Source organism: Corythoichthys intestinalis, chromosome 3, assembly GCF_030265065.1.
Source record: "Corythoichthys intestinalis isolate RoL2023-P3 chromosome 3, ASM3026506v1, whole genome shotgun sequence".
In the NCBI taxonomy this organism is placed as follows: Eukaryota; Metazoa; Chordata; class Actinopteri; order Syngnathiformes; family Syngnathidae; genus Corythoichthys; species Corythoichthys intestinalis.
This window is the reverse complement of record NC_080397.1, coordinates 17,590,094-17,615,595: the sequence shown is the minus strand read 5'-3', so window position 1 is coordinate 17,615,595 and position 25,502 is coordinate 17,590,094. Positions and strand designations below refer to the sequence as shown.

Genomic DNA, 25,502 nt, shown 5'->3' with positions numbered 1-25,502 from the left:
ACTGTAGCTATGTAACCAGAAGGTCAGGGGTGTCAAAGTGCACCACGGGGTCCAGTCTGACCTGCAGGTTTGTTCTGCTTATCATGCACGTTGTAGCTTATTCGTACTGGACATACAAAACCACATGCTTTTATTTTCACATAGGCTCCGCAAAAGCGTAGCTGTCTCACTTTCATGCCCACAGATACATTGGTTCATTCGCCCCCTCCAGGTCAAAATGGATTGGACGTCTAGCACCGTCGTTGTTGGCTAATGTGTTAACAAGGAAGTGACCCATAAATGCCCCAAAATCAACAGGAAGTGAAATCAAATCAACAGGAAGTAATGTAAAAATGCCCCAAAACCAACAGGAGGCAGTCCGGAAATGCCTGAAAAATCATCAGGAAATTATCCAAATTTTACAGGAAGTGACACGTTAGTATTGTAAAATGACATGGAAAATGAACTCATTTCCTGCTATAGACTCTACTCACCAACGTCACAGAATGACGTGTCGCCATATTGTCCGTCAGTGTTTATCCGTATTCTCAATGGTTTCAATTTGTCGTGCAATTTATAGTGCAATTCATGGAAGCCCTTTTGCTTTCAGACGCTGTAAACTCATTGGATGCGTTGCATAAAAGGCGCTATGTGGAAAAGCTTCAGTCTATGCATTCGCCAGATCCATATTTGATGCCAAAATCCATATTTGACTTGAAATTCTACCGTATTCCGAGAGACCTGGAGAGGAGAGCGAGATGGACTGCTGCAATTCGACGAGAAAACTGGGCACCAAACGATCACTACAGATTATGTAGTAGTCATTTTATATCTGGTAAGATGCATTTAATATATATTTAGAGGGTTTTGGGCTGACGAGCACAATTAAGATCATTGCGAGGCTAATCGTCGACAACATACAGTTTCAAATTCAAGATGCTTATTTCTTCCACCATCATTATATTTTTAATAATATTTAGCTGGTACCAAGTGAAAGAAGTTAAACAGGTGTGTCCAAACCTTTTGCAAAGGGGGCCAGATTTGGTGTGGTAAAAATGCGGGGGGTTACCTTGGCTGATTTACATAGAACAATATATTTAAACAAATTTTAGCAAGCCCTTCTGTGTGTCACATTTGCTTTATTATTTTTTTTAATTCATAATTTCAACAATCTCGTCTTTGTGGCGTTCTCTTTCGACACTCGGGCTCTTGCGAAATACTGCTGCTGTGAAATTAAACTAGCTTCAAGTTGCTATAATTTCTCGCTGCGTATCTTCCCTGTAATGTTGTCGTACATGTCAGCGTGTCTTGTTCGGTAATATCATTATGGCGTCACATTGAACTCTTTGAAAATAGCGACTGTCTCTTTGCAAACGAGGCAGACACATTTGTTGCGTGTTTTATTGAAGAAATAGTCCAATATCCACCTATCCTTGAAGCGTCGGCCATCGCAGTCAACTTTTTTTTTATTGATTGTCGCCATTTTACAAAATTGGAAGTAAAGGGTCACACGGGGTAATGTTGCTTAGAGTGCTGCTCTTAAAGTTTTTCAAACTTTCGTGAGAATAGGCTGATTTTGTGTGGACAAGATAGTTGTAGATATCAGGGTAGCAGATGTCAGGCAGAGAGGGCGAAGACAGCGGGTCGAAAAATATCGATTTAGGCATCAAATATGGATCTGGCGAATGGATAGACTGAAGCTTTTCCACATAACGCCTTTTATGCAACGCATCCAATGAGTTTACAGCGTCTGAAAGCACCGGGGCTTCCATGAATTGGCAACGACAGACGTCCAATTGACTTATACTGGGACTGGCTGTCAATGCTAATCTTCCAGTTGTACCACCACCAGGGCCGGAGTGGGACTCATTTTCGGCCCTGGAATTTCATGCCTCAGACCGGCCCACTCGTTTAAAATAATGTCATTATGCATACACGTGTTAAGTTCAGTGTTCTCTAAAGCCGTGTACTGTAATTCTGTGTATATAAAATATGTAATATAAATGTGTATGCATAGGTAAACTATGCAGGTCAATTGCATCTAACATTTATCGATCACTTTCAAATGTGTAGTTTGATTGCAATCTAACTTTTGATAAATAAATGAGCCACTATTATCATTTGGGCATAAAATGTGACCATATTAGAATTGAAGCTTGCTTGTTCACACTATTACAACGCCTCACCTGTTTTTTCAACACTGACAGCATCAATGGCAGCAATCCCATCCTCACCACTTCCCCCTATGTCTGCCACTTACATTAAATCACATATTAAAGAAATAGTAAATTTTGAACATAACAACAATGCATTCTGATCAATTCAAGTCAGCTTTATGGCACTTTAAAAATGCCACGTAATTGATTATATTAATTCTAATTTTCACTCACTGAACAACATGGCAATCCTACCTTCCAGCTCTGCACCTGTGGTGTGTTCATTATGGCTAATGCTTGCTGCTACATATCCCTTGTGAGGTGCTACAAGAAGCCAGTTTCCACAATTACATATTGTCGTATCACACGGTGCAAGTTGCATTTTATTCGCCATCTGGCCTTACCACTTTCGTTGTAATCCTCTGTAGTTTGAGGCAGCGAGGTCGTTGCATGAAAAAAATTAGCTATTTTTGCGCATTTTGCCGATTCTTTCACGAGTGCTTTTCTCTTTTTCTTATTTTTTCAGCACCACCCTTGCTCTTTTTATCCATCCGAGCACCGAGATAGCCGCTAATTTGGCTCAATAGACCCTACTCACCTACGTCACAAAATGGGCGTGTCGCTGTTTCCGGCCGCCATACTTTACCTCTTTTTCAGACCTATTCTCATTGTTTTCAATTAGTCGAGCAAGTTATAGAGCAATTCATGGAAGCCCTGGTGTTATCTGACGCTGTAAACTCATTGGATCCGTTGCATAAAAGGCGTTACGTGGAAAAGCTTCAGTTTATCCATTCGCCAGATCCGTATTTGATGCCTAAATCGATGTTTTTCGACCCGCTGGCTTCGCCTGACATCTGATATCCTGATATCTTGTCCACACAAAATCAGCCCATTCTCACGAAAGTTTGAAAAACTTTAAGAGCTTGGAGGCTTATAAATGCTACGTTGCTGGCTGGGTGAAACAGGTCCTCGTACACGAAAATTCGGCAGGAATCTTGTGCTCGGAAGGTGAATTACGAAATTTTCAATTCAAATCTTTTGATCTTGCTAACATCCACTGTCAAGTCTAATGTATTTCATATCATTTGTCAATGGAGCTAGGGCTTTTAATGTTTATATGGTTTAGCGATAGCACTCACTACATACATACGTGTATGTTGTCGGCGATTAGCCTAGCAATGATCTTAATTGTGGTTCTCAGCCCAAAACCCTCTAAATATATATTAAATGCATCTTACCAGATATAAAATGACTACTACGTAATCTGTGGTAGTCGTTTGGAGCCCAGTTTTCTCGTCGAATTGCAGCAGTCAATCTCGGTCTCCTCTTCGGGTTTCTCGGAATACGGTAAAAATTCAAGTCTCTCCGTCTATCTTCTCTGTTTTTGCAACCGACCGCCACACACGACTTCACCATTTTGATTATTAATGTTAACGAGCAGAAAAACACGCCATAATAGGAGGAATTTACGAAGCGCTAATGCATTAACATGACTAGTATCCGGACAACATGGCGCGGGGGCGTGGCTGTGACGTCACGTGAGTAGGGTCTATACAGACTACAATTAGGGGGCGGAGCTGCATGCTGTATTTTTTGTCTGCACACGTGAGGATGCGTCTGGAAAAAATATATATATATATACTGTATATATTTTTATTTTTTAAGACGGCCCACAGGGACAGCGGTAACAGAATGTAAGTTATACTCACTGACACTGTCATAAATAAATACCAAACCAAAAACACGGGCCCATCGGGAATCGTTCAAAAGCTCCCGATTAGTCACTCTGGGCCTGACCACCACCACCACCGACATCCGTTCATTCGCCCTACCCAGTCAAAATGGATTGGACTTCTAGCAACGTCAATGGCAAGGAAGTGGCACCAAATGAATAAAGAGTAATCTGGAAATACTCCAGAATCAACAGGAAGCAACCCAGAAATGCCCGGGAAAAAAATACAAAAGGAAAGGATCCAAAATTTACACAAAGCTACCTGGAAGTATCTTAAAATAACAAAGTGTCTTAAAATAACAAAGCGACGCAAAATGAACTCAATGCCTGCCATTGACGTTCAATTTACTTATACTGGAAGGACTGGCTGTGAATGCTCGACTTCCAGTGCCATTGTTCATTTGCCCCTTCCCAGTCGAAATGGGTTGGATGACCAGCGCTGTCAATAATCGCCAGTGAGTTAACTTTTTTGGCCAAGAATAAACTAGTCTGGCCTGCGACCCAAAATATATTTGACACCCCTGGTTTAGCTAATGTTCATCGTATTTCTTGGTTGCACCATTGTCATTCAAATAATTTGTTTCACTTGACTTAAGAATTCAGCAAAAATTAAGTAGGCCTACATTTTATTTTGGATCAATTTTGAATAATATAAATGAGGCAGCCACTGAATCTCAAACATTTGAAAGTGAGGCTTTTGTAGCTTTGAGCTAACCATTACTCGACATTAACGGTCACGTTTTAACTGAAATTTGGGGTTTTGTTAGAACGTGTATGGCGTTGAATGTGGAAAACGCATGCAGTACTGTAAAAGTGTACGTGAATTTGAAATGCTTATGGCATGTCGCCAGTAGATAGCGCCATTTACGCTAGTTTGAGAAGGTTAGGAGCGGTGTATCCTCGGAATTTGGTCAAAATGGCTGAAAAGGAGGACTCATTTGGAATTTTAATGAATTTTGACAAGCCTTGACACATTGTTGTGTATTTTTTTTTTTTTACCCGCAGAGGAAGCGCCCTCCGAACAGAGTTGGGTCTAAGATGAAAAATGTCACCACGCACTTGATTAAATAATAGCTCAGTAAGTTCCATTTCCCACTTTCCCATAGTGGTGTGAAGTGATGCTGTCCAACTCCTCAAACTTTTTTTTTTTTTTTTTTTGCCAAATGTACACGAATACATGAATTAAACCTTTTTTGTAAATAAATATGGACGTCTACCATAATTTTCGGACTATAAGGGGCACCTGACTATAAGCAGCGGCCCGCGACCCACCAAATTTGACACGGAAACGGCATTTGTTCATCGATAGCCACACTGGACTATAAGCTACAGCTTTCCTAACTGTATTATCTGATATTAGACCGAAAGATATCAACCGGTAACACTATACTCGACAGCGACACTATAAGACTGTCATAAGATCAAATGAACCACCATGAAGCTTTGAACCAATTGGCTGCAAAGCTTCATTGCTTCAAAAAGCTTCATTTGGCCATCCCTGCTTCTTTGGGTGAGACAGTCAACCTCTGCTGCCACGTACTGTCAACACTGTTGTCATTCAACATGCCTCCTACCAAGCATTGCAGCGCTACAGCTGTAAATAACAATCAAAATTCATGTTCTGTGCTAATTATTTCTTCAGTTACTGTTACCGTTGTTTCATTAATTGCTAGTTATAGTATTTGGTAACACTTTATTTGACTGTTGCGCCATAAGACTGTCATAAGACCGTCATAATTATGACATGACACTGCCATGAGCATTAACGAATGCTTATGACAGATTTCATTTTGTGTCATCCAGCAAATTATTTCACTTTTGAATGTATAATAAAGATCCGAGCTGGACATAAATGGAGTTAGTGATATAATTCATAATGTTATCAATGCCCGTCCACGGTCGAAGAAAGTGTTACTTATTAACCCAAATAAATCAACAAATATGCTGCAATGGACTATAAACCGCAGGATTCAAAATGAGGAAAAAAGTAGCGGCTTATATTCCGAAAATTACTTTCTACTCTTTTCTCTAAATCAGGGGTGGGCAAACTATTCCATAACGGGCTGCAGTGAGTGCGGATTTTTGTTGCAACCAATGTTGTTAATAACGGCGTTATAATATAACGGCGTTACTAACGGCGTTATTTTTTTCAGTAGTGGGTAATCTAATTAATTACTTTTCTCATCTTAGCAACGCCGTTACTGTTACTGAGGACGGAAAGGCATGCGTTACTATGCATTACTATATTGGTCGAAAAGTCTGAGGGAGACGGACTCACCGAGACGACTGAGCAGGAGTAGGGAGGAGGCAAGAAAGTTGTGACGCCGAGCAAACGCGATGCTAGGTAGCTCCAATCATACATGTTGTAGCCGATAGCCTACAAACTACGCCCACATGTTATGGTAGATATGGTAGACATGGTAGATATCCCATGTACTGTACATAGATATAACTAGATGCAAAATGACAGACATGGCACTAAATGAGTTAGTAGACAGGCGCCATCTTAAAGCAGTAGACTTTTTAGGACGGCTCTGTTGTAGAGAACCTTCCTAGCGAACCTAAGTAACTTTTTATCTAAAATACTTCTAAATCGGCAAAATCTTGACTTGAATCTATCTTTAAATGATGAAACAGTTTTAAAACTTTCATATGTCGAAAGTAGAGAGAAGGGAACTAATGCAATAATGGGAGCAATTTTAACAACTTTTAACAGTTAATTCAGGGTAAAGGTTTTTTTTTTTTTTTTTTGAGGAAAAAAAGAAAAAAGTAATTATCACCAATTACTTTGCCAAGTAACTAATTACTCTTACATTCAGGTAATTGAGTTACTAACGCAATTACTTTTTGGGAGAAGTAATTTGTAACTATAATTAATTACTTTTTTTGAGTAAGATTAACAACACTGGTTGCAACACATCGAGAACACTTTTTCACCAATCTCGTGTCTTACAAGAGCAATCAGTTGATTGCAGTCAGGTGCTTCTTGTTTTCCCGTACCCGTCATTGGTTGAACTGCCTGCGCTAGACCAGTTGAAACAAAGACTAGGACCCACTCCGGCCCTTGAGGACCAGTTTGCCCACCCCTGGTCTAAATGGACTTATTATTTTCAACCACTGAATGATGCCTAGGGGTGGGTACCTCACGATATGATACGATTTGCCATACAAGGCACATGATAACGATCTCACAATATGGCGATACAGCACTTATCAATGCGGGAAGGCGGACTTTCTAGTTGCCACTGGGCTGAGATGGATATAAACGTCATTACGTGATTTAGCCCCAGTGAGAAAGGCAGCGATGTGCCAGTAGGCATCGAGTCTGCCGGAATTCAACAGAAGAAGAAGTATCAATGCAGGAAATCATTCTACAATACAATTCATGAACAGAAAAAAAAGCGCTTTTCATCCTTCTGCTGTGAATCCCACTCAGTTTATCACGAGTAGACGTCTAATCCGTTGGAAGTGGGTAACGATTGAACATTCCTCAATTTGCTGCCATCCCTCAAATTTACAATGCTCTGGCTTTAGGGCCATTAATGCCGCTAGATGTCCAATCCGGTCAAAATGAATTTGATGCCAAGTGCCGTCAATGTTAGACGTTGAGGTAACATAGACACTATTCTAATGGAAGATATTGGTCGCAACCTATTCTTTTTTTGACCAAAAAAAAAAAAAAAACTGGCACTTTTTTTAAAACGACATATCGACTCTTAGCGGGAGCATATCACCTTTTTCGAGATATTGTCACACCCTTCATGATGACCCTATGTTATCAATAAAAAAAAAAAAAAAAAAAACGAACAGCAACATTTGGGAATGTTGTGACCCAAGAGTTTTTATGATCATGACGTGACAAATTCAAAGCATCCATGACTTTACATGAGAAGTTCACTGAACCCACAGAGTAAATATACACGCACAGCAATTCTACCAATAAAATGTTTTGTTTTACCCAGAAAAAAAGCAGGATTATACCTTTTTCCTTTCTTTAGTAATCAGTAGCAGAACTTGGTTATGTATGTTCATTAAAACGCACAAATTTCTCCCTAAACCTTCTCATGTGGACAAAAACTAGGTTATAATAACATCGTCAATAGTGTATCGCCAGAGGTGGGTAGTAATACATTACATTTATTCTGTTAAAAAGAGAAAATGTACCTCTAAAAGTAGTTTTGCCACACCATACTTTTTACTTGAGTAGATTTGTGAAGAAACGCTACTCTTTCTCTGGTACTTTGGGCTACTCTGGAGTTGTTACTTTATTTCTCTTAACTCTATATTAGATTTTACAGATTCACAAATGAGACAAAAATAATTGCATGACTTCATAATACAAATCAAGCATAACAATACAGTCACATGATCACACACAAGCTTGCATTCAGAAGTCATATGATCCTGCTGGCCTGTTCAATCACGTTGCGTCTTTATAGCACCATAACAATTAAACTATTCGACATAGAGTCAACTTTACTCGAATGTGTGGATTCCAGCCTCTCTCCCAATTTTATTTTGTCACCGATTGACTACAAGAAAACCAGAGAAATGTTCCTTTTAATTTGATGGTAGGATTTATTACAGATATTTTTTAAACCACTAGAGGCCACTCATGCTCTTTGGAAGGGACTGGTGAGGTTTCAATTCTGTACATTTTTCAAGTCTGAATTTAATGGTTTTTGTGTAAATTTCTGGCCTGACGTGGTCATTAGGTATAATAATAACAGTTCATAAATATGATGTTGTGCTGAGAAAAATTATAACAGATAAAAAAAAAAAATCTGACATAAGCAGTTACTCATGTCGTCTTTCCACAAAATACTTTTTTTTTTTACTTGTACTTGACTAATTGTTTTTGGATGACTGCTTTTATTTTGAAGTAGCGCTACTCTTACTTGAGTAAAGTTTTCGGCTACTCTACCTACCTCCTGTGTTCAAGGTACTTTTGAAAAGAAGAGTTATATTTACTTCTCTGGAAAAAGTAATTACTTTTCTAGTTATTCAATTATGAAAGTAACTACTTTAAGTTATTTTACTTTAAATATAATAATATGAGAAAAAAAGAATTTCCACCCAGAGAAGCGTCCACTCTCAGTGTCACGCATACTTGCTAATCCAGCGTGATCTAGTGTTGGTTCAACCGGAGTTTTGGGTGTGTTCGTAAACTGGGTTTGTGTGTCTATGTTTAGAAAAGCCATATTAGCAAGACCGACCCTACTCTTTCAAACTGTCTCTGATTGGCTTACCCTAACATCGTGCATTTCACGTCATTTCTTGTTGATTTTTGGTCACTGTCTTTTCTTTTTAGGGCATTTACAGGTCACTTCCTTCTGATTTCAGGGCATTTGGGGGTCATTTCCTGTTGATTTTGAAGCATTTACGGGTGACTTCCTGTTGATTTTGAGTTACTGAAAAGAAAGAGACCCATGAATGTCCCTAAATGACTAGGAAGTGACTTAAAATCAACAAGAAGTAACCTGTAAATACTCTAAAATGATCAGGAAAGGACCTGTTAACGTCCACGAAAGACTGGTTGTGAATGCTCTGGTTTTAGTGCAATTAGTGGCACTGGACATCCAATCCAGTCAAAATGAATTGGATGTCTAGCGTCGCCAATGGCCGCCAGTGAGCTAACGTAGACACTATTCTAATGAAAGATTTTGGGAACAACCTGTTGGTTCCTTTTTTTCCCCCTCCAACAGAGACACTTTTTTAAAACGATATATTGATTCTTGGTGGAAGCATATCAAAATACTTTCGGGCTACAACGTTTGGCGATACCTTTTCGATACATTGTCACACCCCTACCAAGGCTGGTATGAGAGCACAAAGCTCTCAACAGAGAACACCACATACAACGCTCTCTCTCTCTCTCTCTCAGAGAACAGAAGAAACATCTGTAAAAATGACAGATCGAATAACGTGCCATAGGGCTGTTCTAGAATGAGAAAATGTAACGCGTTACGTCACAAGTTACAGCAAAAACTAGTTTTGTTATGTAACATACCAAATGTGAGGGTGTTAGTTCCACCACTGCCCACTTTTGATATTCGCTGCCAAATCCTGGTGGTTTTGTGTCAGCAAAATTGTTACCAAGCTTTAACATGACAGAAATATATTGAGAAGTATACTCGTCATCAAATAATAAATATTGCGACCATTTTTTACCACCTGTTTAAAAACAATTTCCTCCAATCTCAAGTGTCTAAGCACTCGGTCTCTTCCGCCGCGTGCACCCTCTTCCTGTGGATCCTCAAGTTGCTGTTAGCGCGGAATCTCCTCCCGCAAAAGTCACATACGTACGGCTTCTCTCCCGTGTGCACCATCACGTGCCTTTTAAGCACCGACAAGTCGCCGAAACTTCTCCCGCAAGTGTTGCAGAGGAAGGGCTTCACCCCGGTGTGCACCATGGCATGTCTCTTGAGGATGGACAGCTGAGCAAAATTCTTCCCGCACGTGCTGCAAGGGTATGGTTTCTCGCCGGTGTGAGTTCTGGCGTGCGTGATGACTTCGTGTGTGTTCCGGAAGTGCTTTCCGCAGGTTTTGCAGGCGTACGGCTTCTCGTCCGTGTGGATCATTAAGTGTCTTTTCAGGTTGGACGTCTGGTTAAATCCCTTCCCGCATGTTTTGCAGGAGAATGGCTTCACTCCTGTGTGAGTCATCATATGTCTTTTTAACTTGCACCGAAAACCAAACATTTTCCCGCAACAGTCACACCTGAATGACTTTCTGATCATCTCACTGCGAGCATTCACATCTTCTGATGGACTCTGACCAGGACTGGAGTACACGATCGCATCCCCTCTCTTGTGATGATCGTCAATAACGGGAATGGAAAAGAAAGGATCAAGTTCTTCATCCTGGTGACTGGTGCCAGGTTCCTCTTTAATCTGTTGATGTTCGGGTTCCTCTTGGTCAGCCATGGAATTTTTCTCTGGCCAACAAAGTTGCTGATCCTTGTCAACTTGCTGTGTTTCTGAAGACCACATCAAGACCAGGAAAAGGTTATTAGTCGGGTTGAGACGATACACTTAGGCTACGTCTACACTGCCTACACTAGGACGGATAACTTTAACCTGGTTATTTTGCAGACTATTTTAATACCTGTTCACACTTCGTTTAAGCCCTTCCCCCGCTTCTGCAAGGTATGCCTGCATTTGCGCAGATTACACATGCGCAAAAAGAAGCCTCATGTGTTACGTCATCGTCGGTGCAGTTTACCTCGCTGGCGGCAAATTTCGAAATTCTCCATCTAGACCAAGGGTCGGGAACTCTGTTATGAGAGCACCTTTTTTTTTTTTCGTGAACGCATCACAAGGGAGCGAGTGTGAAGGCACAGTCGCAGAGTTATGATTGAAATAAATCTTGAGAAAACAACAATGAAAGCCTAACATCGTTATTTGGGATGTTACAATCGTTGCTCAGTTAGGCACTCATTTGGTTTCGTATTTTACTAGTCGGTTAAACTCAGCATTAAGCATCATGCATCTTGGTCTTTGTGTCTCCGCCTCTTTGTAAACAGGCTGAGGCGCCAGGTGCTCCACCCCTCACGCACACACATACAGACACTTAGGACGGGGGAGGAACACAAAGTTTGGGCAAGTCTGAAAATGGCGTCGCTACCCCGCAAGAAGGTCAGCAGCATTTGGTAGTATTAAAATGCTAGTTTCCTTGCTTATACACTAGTCTCAAATAAAATCTGAGACTAGTCGGCAGAAAAATTAGTCGAAATTCCCATCTCAAATTACATTATAGGATATTTTCGATCAATATCTATGCTAGGCATGTTGCGGTATGAGATTCTGACGGTATGATTACCTTAAGCCAAAATATCTTGGTTTCACGGTATCACGGTATTGCAATTACAGCTCTGAAATCTGTTACTTTGAGATGCCTCAACCATTAGTAATTATAGGCCAATATTAAATCTGACATTCCAGGGAAAAATTATTGAGAGGGTTGTGTTCGAATAGATCCGGGTTTTTATGATGCAAAACAATCTTCTTTAACTCATTTCAGTCTGGCCACAACACTGCACTGAGACCGTGCTTAGCAAAGTCCTAAATGACATTCATTGGAGTACTGATGCAGGTGAATCATCTGTTCTGATACTATTGGATCTCAGTGCCGCATTCAACACGGTTGATCACAACATACTACACTTAGCAAATTGGAACAGTGTGTAGGGCTAGGTGACACTGTTCTTCAGTGGTTCACATCTTATTAACATGATAGGGATTTCTTTGTGTCAATCGGAAAGCATTAGTCAGAACGAACCAAATTCATGTGTGGAGTCCCTCAAGGGTCCATTCTTTGACAACTCTTATTTAACGTCTATATGCTTCCCCTAGCTCAGATCATGGAACAGTATGACATCTCCTATCAACTATGACACACAACTCTACATTTCTGTGTCCCCACATGATTATAGTCCTTTAGTCTCCCTGAGTAAATGCATTCATCAAATCAATGAATGGATGTGCCAGATTTCTCTCCAGCTAAATGTGAAGAAGACAGAGGTGATCAGTTTTGGGCCAAAAAAGGAAAGGTCATATATTGGACTACATTACATCAGTTTTGAAATCGTTACACCGGCTTCCAGTGAGTCAAAGGATAGACTATGAAATACTACTGCTCGTCTACAAAACACTTAATGGCCTTGGACCAAAATACATGCTTGATTTGCTGGATCCCTATGAAACATCTAGACCCCTAAGGTCGTCTGGAACCTGTCTCCTGTATGTTCCAAGAACAAGAACCTAGCAGGGTGAGGCAGCATTTAGTTATTATGCTCCTCACCTCTGGAACAAATTACCAGAAGGTCTGAAGTGTGCTAAAACTGTTAGCTCTTTAAATCAGGGCTGAAAACGCTTTTGTTTATCACAGCATATCAATAACTGTCTACATATTTCAAACTTCAAGCTATTTGCTTTTTATTCCTTTTCTGCTTTATTTCCATTTCCGATTTCAATTTAATGCAATTTTTATGTATTATTTTATTTCCGGTTTCGATTACCTTTGTCTTAACATTCTTTTGATTTAATACGATTTTTATGACCTTCATGTGATGTAAAGCACGTTGAATTGCCTTGTGTTGAATTGTGCTATACAAATAAATTTGCCTTGCCTTAGTTTGAGATATCTGGGTTTAAAAAAAAATGGATGTAATAAATATATACACTGCATATATATATATATATATACATATATATATATATATATATGTACTGTATATTCTAAAAAAATAAATAAAAGCAGTCCTTTAGGTGAGCCTAAACCTACAGCCACAGCTCAACATTATTATTATCAGAACAAAAATAATTGTTTTCCATAAAAACCATGTGTGTATGACTCATATCATGTTTACATTATACACACACTCTTTCTCAACACAGTTGCCAGAGATAAAAAAAAAAAAAAAAACACCATATATTTTACCACCACTAGACACACTAAACACGCTGGAGTCAACTCTCGTAGCTGGTGGGAAACATTCATGATTGTTTACTAACCTTTAATTTTGTATAAATGCAAAATTATATGATGTATTGTCTCCTCGGCAGCCACCCTCCGCAAACATGTCGGTTGGTCCTTCTCCTCTAAGCTGCGGCCGTCTGTAACTTTTCTGTAGCCGAAGTTTTCCCATAAAAGTGATTTTGTTTTCTTCGATGGGAGATAAAGTTCAGGAGTTTCACCTCCTCCAGTCATCATGTAGCACAGTCAACTTACTGACACTGAGCAACAACCGGTGGAGGAGGGTTGAGCTTTGCAGCTACAAGCAATGGATTTCTCCCTGCATTTTGGGGGCATGAAAAATAGGTAATACCATGGGGACGGTATGACGTAATTTTTTTCTGTTTTGAAACAGTGACATTTTAATACCGCAGTATACCTTGAAACAGTTAATTGACACACCCCTAATCTATGCACAAACTGTGATTTGCGCTACTGCAAATTGTCATGTAATATATTGTTACATTATTACTACATCACCATATGCTGCTAGTCACTCATTCACAATCTGTGTACACCAGGGGTGTCCAAACATTTTGCAAAGGGGGCCAGATTTAGTGTGGTAAAAATGTGGGGGGCCGACCTTGGCTGACGTCTAGGGCTGCAGCTGTCAAATATTTTAGTAGTTGATAATCTATAGACTAGTTAGTTCGAATAATCGAGTAATCGGATAAGGAACATGAAAAATTAAAATACCTGAGCTGAGCCTCAAACGGTATGATTTTTTTTTTTAAACGAGGATCTATGTACAACAAAAGAACAATTGGTTAACTTACATAGAAAAAGTCCGCTAGCTTAGATACTATAAAATGCTAGGTTTTTTTTTTTTTTAACAATCCTCTGAAAAAATGGTTCAGACACATATTCCCGCAAAAAATGGCTAAATATACCTATAAACTAAATTATGAATGCATTAAAAACTTTTAGTGCAAACAAAAACTTATCTTACGTTGGTCTTAACGGGGAGCAGTTGGATTTGGCCATGTGAAAAAAGGCAGACCAGAGGGCAGTGTATCCACCCTAATCAACAAAACTACACGCAAACACTTTCAAAATTAACCATTATAACGCCACTTTAATTAAACGAATACTCGAAGCAACAAAATTTAATTTGAATATTTTTTTTCTAATTGAATACTCGAGTTAATCGATTAATCGTTGCAGCACTACTGATGTCCTTTACGTAGAACAATATATTTAAGCAAATTTTAGCAAGCCACTTTGTGTGTCACATTTGCTTTATTATTCTTTTTAATTAATAATTTCAAAAATCTCGCAACGAGCCTTTGTGCCGTTCTCTTTCGACTCTTGGGCTCTCGCGAAATACTGCTAGTGTGAAATTAAACTAGCTTCAAGTTGCTTCAATTTCTCGCTACGTATCTTCCCTGTAATCTTGTCATACATATCAGCGTGTCTTGTTTGGTGATATCGCCTCACATTAAACTCTTTAAAAACAGCGACTGTCTCTTTGCAAATGAGGCAGACACGGTTGTTGCGTATTTTAGTGAAGTAATAGTCCAATTTCTACCTATCCTTGAAGCGTTGGCCGTCACATCAACTTTCTTTTTTTTTGTTGATTGTTGCCATTTCAGAAAATTGGGAGTAAAGTGTCACATGGGGTAATGTTGCTTAGAGAGCCGCTGCCCTTTAGTGGGTAAATGAGAAGCAGCATTTAGTGTGTAAGCTATTTCATATGCTGGTAGCAGTACTGCTGACCAATTTATTAAGTCTGTGTGCGGGCCAGACATTATTGATTTTATGACAGAGGCTGGGGGCCGGATGAAATTTGACCACGGGCTGGACTTTGGACGTGTCTGGTGTACACTGTAACCTGTTTTTATCTTAGCCTTATTGTATTCTTGCTTTCATTTTAGGTTGTGCACGTTATAGTGAAGCTTGAAAATGTTGTTGTACTCTGTACAAATGCAATACAGTAAAGGATTTCTATTCTATAAAAGTGTCCATGCAAACGCACCAATAAATTTGCGTCTTATAGTCTGGAAAATAGAATCCTTCACTGCCAGCCCCTCCCAGTCAAAACAGATTTAACGTCAATGGTAGTGAAACACGATCATGACTTCATTATACTTTTATCAAGCTTTTCACACACCTATATGTAATTCATGCCTGGAGGTCACATCCAGCAGGGGTTCTGCTTCATGTTGCTCTAACTCTTGCTTATAAAGCTGTTCAGTGCAAAGCTGCTCGTTGTCCTCATGCTGGACTCCTGAATGGACACATAAGTGTGGACACATGACAATAAAGTCTTCTACTTGTTAGCAGTGAATTTTACACACCTATGCTGTGCAACTTTATTTGGGAGTTGCTGAGGGTGTCCACCATTTGACGCTGACGCCGAAGCTCCTCCTGGTACTCGACGATGGTTCTTTCGAACACATCAAATATTTCCGCAGCGGCAGCAGTGAGTCGCTCATTAACAAAGTGCCGTAAATATTGCACGGAGGTCATTGTTGCTTGAGTACATAAAGCTGACGCCGGAGGTTAGAGTAGAACATGTATGTTTACTTCCGATAGGTGTCACACCTAATTTGCTCCGGCTATTTTACGCTGTGGTTCCTTTTGTGGACATTTGCGTGCTGTCAATGATATGTTGAATCTAAAAGACATTCATTTGTTACTACACTGACCCCAGTGATAATTATTTTGAATGTTTGATTGATTTTATAATTCTTTATACTAAAGGTTTTTTTTTAAATTCACAAACAAGTTCCATAAAACACCTCCTATTTTTTTGTGTGCATTTTTTCAATCAGTACTGCATTATACACTGAAATCAACCAAACTCATTAGCAATACAAAAAAGTAGTAAATTGATGAGACTATATGATGTATTTTCCCTCTGAATCCTCTTGTTAAAAAAATTCCATAACATATTTACATGTTATACTGTGTATATTATTATTTTGATTACTGTTTATTATTTTGTATTGATGATGTATCTAGTATTGATTACATGATTTTTTTTTTTTTTTTAAAGGAAAATTAGCAGAATTTAATTTTTCTAGCAATTTTTGTATGTAATTCAACAGAAAATGAGTTATTAATACGTGTTCTTGGAACAAAGTTCAATTTGTCTTTAATCAAATTTAACAATAGCAATAAATAAATAAATAAATAAATATATTTTAAAAAAGAGCTAACTTAATTGTGTAAACCTCTTTCGTTGTACAAAATATGCTGGATGGATTTAATTTGATAAGATTGGTGTTGGTTGGACATTACATTTTAAAGATAGCATCTTTAGATTTAGGTATCGCTGTCTGAACTTGCATAGATTGATTTTTTTCCCCAAGGCAGAACAACTATAATTCATAAAGGAAATGTTTTTATTTATTTTTATTCATATGGTAAGATTGTTTTAAAAGCTAATCAGATGCACCATACACAACACTACCATAATTAACGGGACTTTTTGTGATATACCTTTTATTTGTGATCAATTGAAAATCATTCCTTTTTTATTCAAAGAAATAAATTACTTAAAAATTACGTATTTTAATATTTGTGATTTAATTTACGATTTGAATTTTTAATGGATTTTTTTGTTTGTTTGTTTGTTTTACTGAGATTCTGAATATAAATAATACACATCAATGGAGATTTTTTTGCAGAAAATCAATCGGAGTGAATGGAAAAGTTTCGGCAGGGACTGAATGTCCCATTGGAGATGAATGGGGCCATTGAAAATGGTTGAGAAAGTTTTTGTCAAATTTGGCCAGATTTTTTTTTTTTTTTTTGCCAAAAATTGGCTGATTGCACACCTTAAAGTTTGTGTTTTTTCATTTGTCATTTAAGTAAATCAGACAAAAACTGTAGGACTTTTGATAGTTTGAAATTATGTTTTTGTATGTTTTATATGTGCTTTGCTTTAGAAAGCATGCCCCCAATTATTATCAAAGACTGAAGGCCTGTCAAGTCACCACTTAGCATGGCTTGTTGCTCTTGTGGACATTAACTTTTAAGTCCAAGTCCTTTGTCATTCGTCAACTACTCATCTTGCAACTTAGTAGCGACGTTGCACAGGGTGCTGTCACCCGATACTCGGAGCCCGATTTTGATTTGTTCGTATTAGGGCTGATTAATTAATGGCGTAATTATTAGCTAGGCACCTGCTCTAGGTTAGGAATTTGCCAGTGCTGACTTGTTCGCAACTCATGCTCACTTAATTTAATTTAAGGGCAAAATGAGACAACTATTGTTGGGACTCATGCTCGTTTAATTTAAGATAAGATCAAGGCACAAAATTGCTAGATAAAACACAGTTGACCTGGACTACGCTGCTACGGTGCCATTTTTGGACCGAAAGAAAGGAGCATGTTGGAACACCAGTTCCAGCTTCTCAGCCCTAACTTCAACTACAGCTCGTGGCCACTTTATTAGCACTGATTTACAAGGAGAGTTGCTGCAATTGACTGGTGCTGAGTATGTGGTACTTTTGCAGGTGGAATATATAATATAATTTTAAAGATTTAATTAGCTGGAAACATTTTTTTGAAGTGTGAAACTGGACAGCATAGAGAGAAGTGGTTTACATGTCTTCCTCAAAGTTTAGTGGTTGAATCTTTAAATCTCTTCTTTCGTGGTTTCCATTAATCAGTTCCAACATATTGTCCCGCCACTATATCAGACCGAAATATGGGCCTTTTTCAAGATCAGCCATTGGCTGATATAGCCGAAAGTTAATAGAATACCTGTTATATTCACAGTTTGGGTGATAAGCTTTCTTATGAAGGTCGACCGATATATATAGGCTGGCCAATATAATGGATTTTTGGACTTTTTTCAAGATGGCCGATATCAGCTGATATATAGCTGATATAACAGGCTAACTTATGTTCATATTGGGATTTGCGCCACCTAGTGGCCAGTGTTACAAAATGAAGTAGCAGAATGGTAAAGAAATATTTAACTACAGTTTTCATTATCAATGTGCTTTAAAAACAAACCCGAAAAGTATATCGGCCTCACATATCAGCTTATGAAATTGGCCAGAGTCACTTTAAAAAAAATAATAATAATAATGGGTATCGGCATCGGCCTTTGAAAATCCCATATCGATCGATATCTAGTTTTCATCTTTGGAGCCCGATTTTTTTATTATTTTTATCAGGACTGATTATTACTGACAGCCTGTTAGTGTGCTGTGGCACATTTGTGCATGTTATAATAGTTCAGACAGTTTATATATAGAAAATATATGTAGAAAAAGTCGCTAGTGTACCATTTAGGTTCCTCATCTACGGTAGACCACAGTAAGAACAAATGGGCTTGCAATAATGAACAAACTATTCTTATTCTCCCAGGTCCTGAAATCATCTGCAAAATGTTGTTATCAGCCCTCTTCTCGCTCGGATTGGTACAGTGGCGCATACTACAACGGCAAGTGGGGATATAATGTCTATTTTTAGCTCAATGACAACATGACTATTCTATTCGGTCCAAAATGAGGAAAGGAAGAGCGTCACCGCGTTCCCGTGACGCAGGATTAAACGATTGACGTCTGTTGTTTGACCACATCTGTGTTTGACCACAAATGTGACGTTTCATTTTTTTACCCCAAACGTGTAAGGTTATTTGGTCATATCTCTTGTTTTTCTTGGATTTATTAACCGCAGCTGAAGAGTAGTCGGGACAGGGTGGGAGCCTAAACGCACGTGTACTGGGCGTTTCTTTAGTGAATCCAACGTCCAATCATAAGGCAGTATTTTTGAATAAATCTACATGTTTTGAACCAGGCGTAACTTCTGAGAGCTGATTGGCTAACTTGACTAAGAATGGCCAATCGAGTAAATGACAAGCGCTCAGCTGGCAGCTAAGCCCCGCCTTTTATGTATTAAGTAGTAAACCCCGGAAACGTCGATACTTAAAGGCACAGGGGATAAATTACAGGCACAAGGTTGGAACAACGAAAACAGCTGCGAGCACTCTAAAGAGAAGACCAGCTATGTGCTCCTGAAGAATAGGAAAGGACCGTAAAGTCATAGTGCGACGGATATTAGACGTATAGTTAGGGCGTTAGACGTCAATTTCGTAGCTTTGAAGTCGATTTTGGCCTCTTACGTATCCCGAATCTACCTGGGGTCCGTCAAAGAGACCACCACGACACAAAGCATTCTAAAAGGCCAAACGACCCATCAGTGGAGGTCGCCAGGCGGAGACTCTCCCTCCTCAGTGGACATTCTCCCCTCGGTAAGTATCCATTATTCTTCACCAGCTAGCTGCGACATCTTTTGTGTGTGTGCCAACTTTAAATATAGCATCGTATGGTGGAAACGTACTGGGTTATTGTCGGTCCACTCTTTCCACGCCGGGCATCAGTTTGTTTTTGGTCGATTAATGTGAATGATGAGTACAAGAATGCCTGGAATCCAGCCTGAACCAGTTGATGGCACTGACAGCAGCTTGTTGGGTGGAGGGGGCGTTCCCCCGCTTTGTCTGTGCTTCACCACTCTGCCTTTTTGTGTGCAGTCTGTGCTGCATTGGGACAAAGTGGTAGTAATCCCAGTGTGTTCAATATTTGGCTTCGTTACATCTTGTGAACATGTGGATTCTACGTGGAAGGATGCTTTTTCCTACAAAATTTCTTTACTGGGGATGAAGCAATTATTCATGGGGGATTACATGCAGTGCTCAGATCCATTGGTGCAATAGAGAACAGTGGGTCCTGGTTGTGATATAATGCTCACGTGCGGTGCAGGGTCATCCCTTGTCCTGACAAGCGGGGCAAGTTGGTATTGATGTATACATGATCTCAATGCAGTGAAACTCGTCACTATGCATTAGCCATACAGTACACAATCTCACATTGTTTGCCCACATGCACGAAAAGGGTGGATTTCATCTTGCATCTGCAAGTCGACAGCCCCCACTCCCCACCTTTCTGTCTGGGAGAAACCAGTGGGCTTTGTCCTCAGCTGAGTGTGACGTCATGGCCGGTAGACGTCCAATCCATTTTGGACTTGGAGATCGCTGCCAGCCCCTCCCAGTCAATGTGAATTGGGTGTATGGAGATAATTTTAAGTCAGTTATTTACTCAATGAACTCATTGGCTTCCATTAACGGCAATAGACGTCCAATGCCTTTGAACTTCATTCATTCGCTGCCATGCCTCCCAGTCAGTGACATAGGCGAGCTAGGCGGTTGCCTAGGGCGTCATATAGTGAAGGGGGCGCCAAATTGCTTTAGAGGTAAAAGAAAAACTTAAAAAGAATTGTCATGTTACACTTCTCGAACATTTTTTAGCATACCAAGTCTGGGTGTGACAATGAAAAGGTGATAAATATCAATATTTTATAGCCCAAAAGGTTATTGATATGCTCCCGCCAAGAATTGATCCATCGTTTTAAAAAAGGAAGTGTCTACGTCAGGGGTGCCCAAGTCCGGTCCTTGAGAGCCCCTATTCAGCTTTTTTTCCATGTTTCCATTCTCCAACACACCTGAATCAAATGATCAGCTCATCAGCAAGCTCTGCAGGAGCAAGATAACGATCCTGATTATTTGATTCAGGTGTATTGGAGGAGGGAGACATGGAAAACAAGCTGGATAGGGGCTCTCGAGGGCTGGACTTTGGCACCCCTGGTCTATGTTATCTCACTGGATGCCACTGAATGCGCTATTGATAATCGATCACCGTTAATGGCACTGAAATCAGAGTATTCACAAGTCGTCATCATCCAGTCTTCCCGGCATTTACAGGTCACTTCCTCTTTGTTTAGGGGGTTAACAGGTTACTTTCTATTAATTTTGAGTCACTTCCTATTCATTTGGGGACATTCTTGAATCACTTCCTGTTCAGTATTGAGCTGTCCCTCTCTCTTTTCTGACAAGATCAAAGCTACATCTGTGTCAGTCATTGTTAACTTTAAATCGCTGACTCCAAGGCACTGCTGACTAAGAAAAGAAGCTGGGGGGAGAGCAAGAGGCTGTACAAGCATGAAGCAGAAAAACATAAATATACTTTTAAAATTAAAAACAGAATCCTTTACTCCTGATTCCGATCCTCAGAAAAATGGCGCGATCGCACTTCATATTTATTACATATTATATATGTATGTAGAGAGAGTGCTATCGCTAAACCATATAAACATTAAAAGCCCTAGCTCCATTGACAAATGACATGAAATACATTAGACTTGACAGTGGATGTTAGCAAGAACAAAAGATTTTGAATTGAAAATTTCGTAACTCACCTTCCCAAGCACAAGATAGATTCCTGCCGAATTTTCGTGGACGAGGACCTGTTTCACCCAACCAGCAACGAAGTATTTATAAGCCTCCAAGCTCTTAAAATTTTTCAAACTTTTGTGAGAATAGGCTGATTTTATGTGGACAAGATAGTTGTAAATATCAGGGTAGCAAATGTCAGGCAGAGACGGCGAAGACAGTGGGTCGAAAAACATCGATTTAGGCATCAAATATGGATCTGGCGAATGGATAAACTGAAGCTTTTCCACATAACGCCTTTTATACAACGCATCCAATGAGTTTACAGCGTCAGATAACACCGGGGCTTCCATGAATTGCTCTATAAATTGCACGACTAATTGAAACCATTGAGAATAGGGCTAAAAAATGCCGACAATATGGCGGCCGGATACAGCGACACGTCATTTTGTGACGTAGGTGAGTAGGGTCTATAACCCAAAATCAACTGGAAGTGACCTGTAAATGCCCCAAAATCTGTCATGTCTGTGTGCCTTCTCATTTCTTTTCATTCCAGCACCTGATTCAGCCGGATGGGCGGGTCCGTGCAACGCACCTGTGGCGTATTAGGAGCGCTCAATATTTAAAGACTCCTGTCACCATCTGCGAATGTCGGACTATTGCTTACTTGCTTGCTTACCGCTGCGTGCGTCATCTCGAGATCCGCCTGTTTACGGTTCTATGTATTATAATCGCGTAGCTGTTGTTGTTGGACTTTGCTATTATTTGTTTTTGTCTTTTCTGGCCATTATTCATTTCCCCTTTGTTCTCTTGCCAAGTTGGTTAGTGTCATATTTGTTTGTGTTTTTTCTTGCGTGTTCTGGCGTGCTCCCTTAGTTGTCTTTTTTTTTTTTTTTTTTGTCATAAATACAACATGAAGTTCCTTGTCTGTGTTGGGGTCCATCTTTAACGGGTAAATGCCACAAAATCAACAGGAAGTGACCAGTAAATGCATCGAAAGGAAAAGGAAGTGAGCGAAGTTTAACAGGCCCCAAAATTAACTAATTGCCTGGCATTGGCTGTCACTGACAGCCACAGGCGTCCAATTCATTTGAAATGGGCAAACGAACTGCCACCGTCTCACTTCAAATGAATTATACTGGTGATAAACCCATTCTGTTTATTAGTTGCATTATCGAATATCCTAGAATTATTTCCTGACCAGTGTATCGATCGTTGCTGTATCACCATATCGTGAGATCGTGATCGTGAGCCTTGCATACCGTATCTTGAGTTACCCAGAAGTTCACACCCCTAATATCAAGTATATTTCAATAAACTAAAAATAAAAAAATATTTGCGGTTTCCGACCTAGATCGGATTATCCAGCTGCTATTTTGTGTCACTCACGATGCAGGGGAAAACAGTTCGCACTTCCAGTAAGTAAGCAAATCCACTTCACAAACAATGGCAGGTGTTTAAATCAAAAGTCGTTCAAACTCTGTTTCAGAATGAAATTTAAAAATTATCACATAAAAAACTAAATAGCATTACTTGCAATTAATGAAACAACGGCAACAGTAACATACAGAAGGAAACAATTAGGGCAAAGCCTGAACTTTGTGCTTTATTTAGATCTGTAGCGCCGCATTGCATGCTTGGAGGCATGGTAGCAATTGTTGTACGACAACATTGCTGACAATTGGAATAGGTGGTGGCAGAGCTTTCCCAAGGGTAGTGAGAGATTACATTGAGCAGTGATGGCCAAATAAAGCTTTTTGAAGCAATGAAGCTTGGCAACCAATTGGTTCATAGCTTTTTAGTGTTCCATTTGTTCTACGGCACTATCAAGTGGTGTTAAAGCCCAAGAAGCAACAGGGTTGAGAATTCTATAGCTATTTGTTTAAGAAAATGATTGGAATGAGCTTGCACTACTACATATAAGAACAAAAAGTTCTTTAAGAATGATTTGCTATTCATTTTTATTCAGGTCAAAAAGAGTCACATGATTGGACATCTGTCATTGTCAATAGCACTGAAAGAGTTGATGTAAAATGTTACACACCCCAGCCTTTTCACTGCTCAACTGTGATGACTCACATGTATTGAAACTCATTAGGTCACTCTATTTTACCAGATAAATGCTACAAAAACATCTGTTAAGTTTAATAGATGACTCTCCAATGGCACTACGTGTGTCACAAATGATGATTTTGCTGGTTGATTAATTACATATTTATTTTTTGTGACGAGTCGACTAATCGGCTCATGTATAAATCATATATTATTTGCTGTTCTTTTACTCTGGGCTTTAAAGTGTAGCTGGAAATGTGCATTGGAACCCAAAAATTCCTCACTGATAACTTTTGAATACTATATTACCATGTAACTGTTTCATTGTTTTCCAAAGCAGATGTTTTCCGATATCTCATTTTGATGGATTATAAAGATAATCATCTGCTTTTGACGAGGAATGGAATCGGATAATATAGTTTTTCTTTTTTGTTTTGTTTTGTTTTGTTCTGATGTTTTTTTTTTTTTTAAATTTAAAATCTTAGAATATTTTTTAAAAAAAAATTTTTTTGTGATTCAAATTATTTATATATGTGTACATACGTTGTTTTTTTAAATGTGTAGTTTTTCTTATTCAAAATATTAAAATTAAATATTTTAAAAATATATTCACAAAAGAGTTTTCACCGCTAATATAGGGGTTTCCCCAGTCCTTTTAGGCCTGGTAGGCCTCTCTACTGCAAAATTTCTGGGAGAGAACATGAAAAAAGGTCATAAAAAGATAGGGATTCATTTTTCATTTTTAATTAAAAAAAATTTGAAAATTCTGATTTTTTTTTTTTTTCTTAATAAGTATATTTACATTCACTTTTAATGTTTTGGGACAATTCTTAGGTCAAAAAGGTAAGATGAAGCAGAGAGCTGTAATATATAAATATTATAATATAGTGTTTTAACTGTTAAAATATCTCTGCCAGCCCCCCCCCCCCGCTTGGCCAGTTGTCTTCAACTTGCACCCTCACCCCCTTACCACCACCCAACCCACCCTCGGCCGATCCACTCGGGGGGGTCCCGTTTTTGCTCATCGCATACATTGTCCCTCTAAAAAATGTATCAACTATCATAAGATTTCTTGATTATTTTGACATTCGAATAGTTTTTGATTAACCTTAGAAGCTAGATAAAATAATAAATATACGATAAAAGATCCTGGGTTAGGGTTATGTACTGGGTCTATGGACTGTAATAGTACGTTTACACACTATTGCATGGAGCCATCAGGATCTTGTTAGGCTATTTGCACATTACAGTACATCATGAGCAATGTGAAGCTGATTACCAGGCAAGCTTGTAAGGATTCTCTCCTCTCTGAATAATGGACAAACAACCCTCTTGCCTGGAATCAAACTGTGGCACATTCATCCATGTGCAGGTCAGATGCAATCTGACTGGAGGGCCACCATTTATCCTGTGCGCAGAACACGCACTCAGCAATGAATGGAGAATTGCTAAATGCATCAGGCGTTCATATCTGCCTGTGCTTATTGTGTGTGCACGATTCCATCAAAACGCTTTGAGCTGATGAGGGTTTTGTTGTCAGCACTCCAGTGTGTCGCCGCAGGATTTGATGTCAGAGATTACACATGATTATGCGGGTTAGATTCAGTGCTCAACACCGCTCTGGGGCTATATTGATCCCAACACAGTATGTGTATGATGGAATAACGTGTTCACATTGCAATTACGCTGTAATTTTAAGTTAAATACTTCACATGATGAAGAGAGATTGATCTTTAGAGGTCAATGTAAATTTGAAATAAAGGGATGTCTGGCGCTACAAGAATAGAATGTCTTCTAAAGAGTAAGTAAGCCATAGTGTTGTACGATATAATTATACATACAGTATATCATAAAAATGATATAAAATGACAACTCGTCATGAC

General features: G+C 39.2%; 2 protein-coding genes across 3 annotated transcripts in view; one reads left to right on the top strand and one right to left on the bottom strand.

Annotated features, from left to right (window-relative positions):
- Positions 1 to 6,905: 6,905 nt before the first annotated feature.
- LOC130913444 (zinc finger protein 771-like) lies at positions 6,906 to 15,988 on the bottom strand. The gene is made up of 3 exons (XM_057832066.1): positions 15,681 to 15,988; positions 15,494 to 15,610; positions 6,906 to 10,846 (listed from the first exon to the last, which is right to left on the bottom strand). The coding sequence occupies exons 1-3, from the start codon at positions 15,850 to 15,852 to the stop codon at positions 10,068 to 10,070; spliced, it is 1,068 nt and encodes a 355-aa protein (XP_057688049.1). The 5' UTR covers positions 15,853 to 15,988; the 3' UTR covers positions 6,906 to 10,067.
- Positions 15,989 to 19,264: 3,276 nt separating this feature from the next.
- Positions 19,265 to 25,502, top strand: part of LOC130913207 (atos homolog protein B) — a 69,158-nt gene continuing 62,920 nt past the window's right edge. For both annotated transcript variants that reach the window (XM_057831627.1, XM_057831625.1), the window contains exon 1: positions 19,265 to 19,593. The gene's annotated coding sequence lies outside the window, so the exon portion shown is untranslated. The remainder of the gene's footprint in view (positions 19,594 to 25,502) is intronic.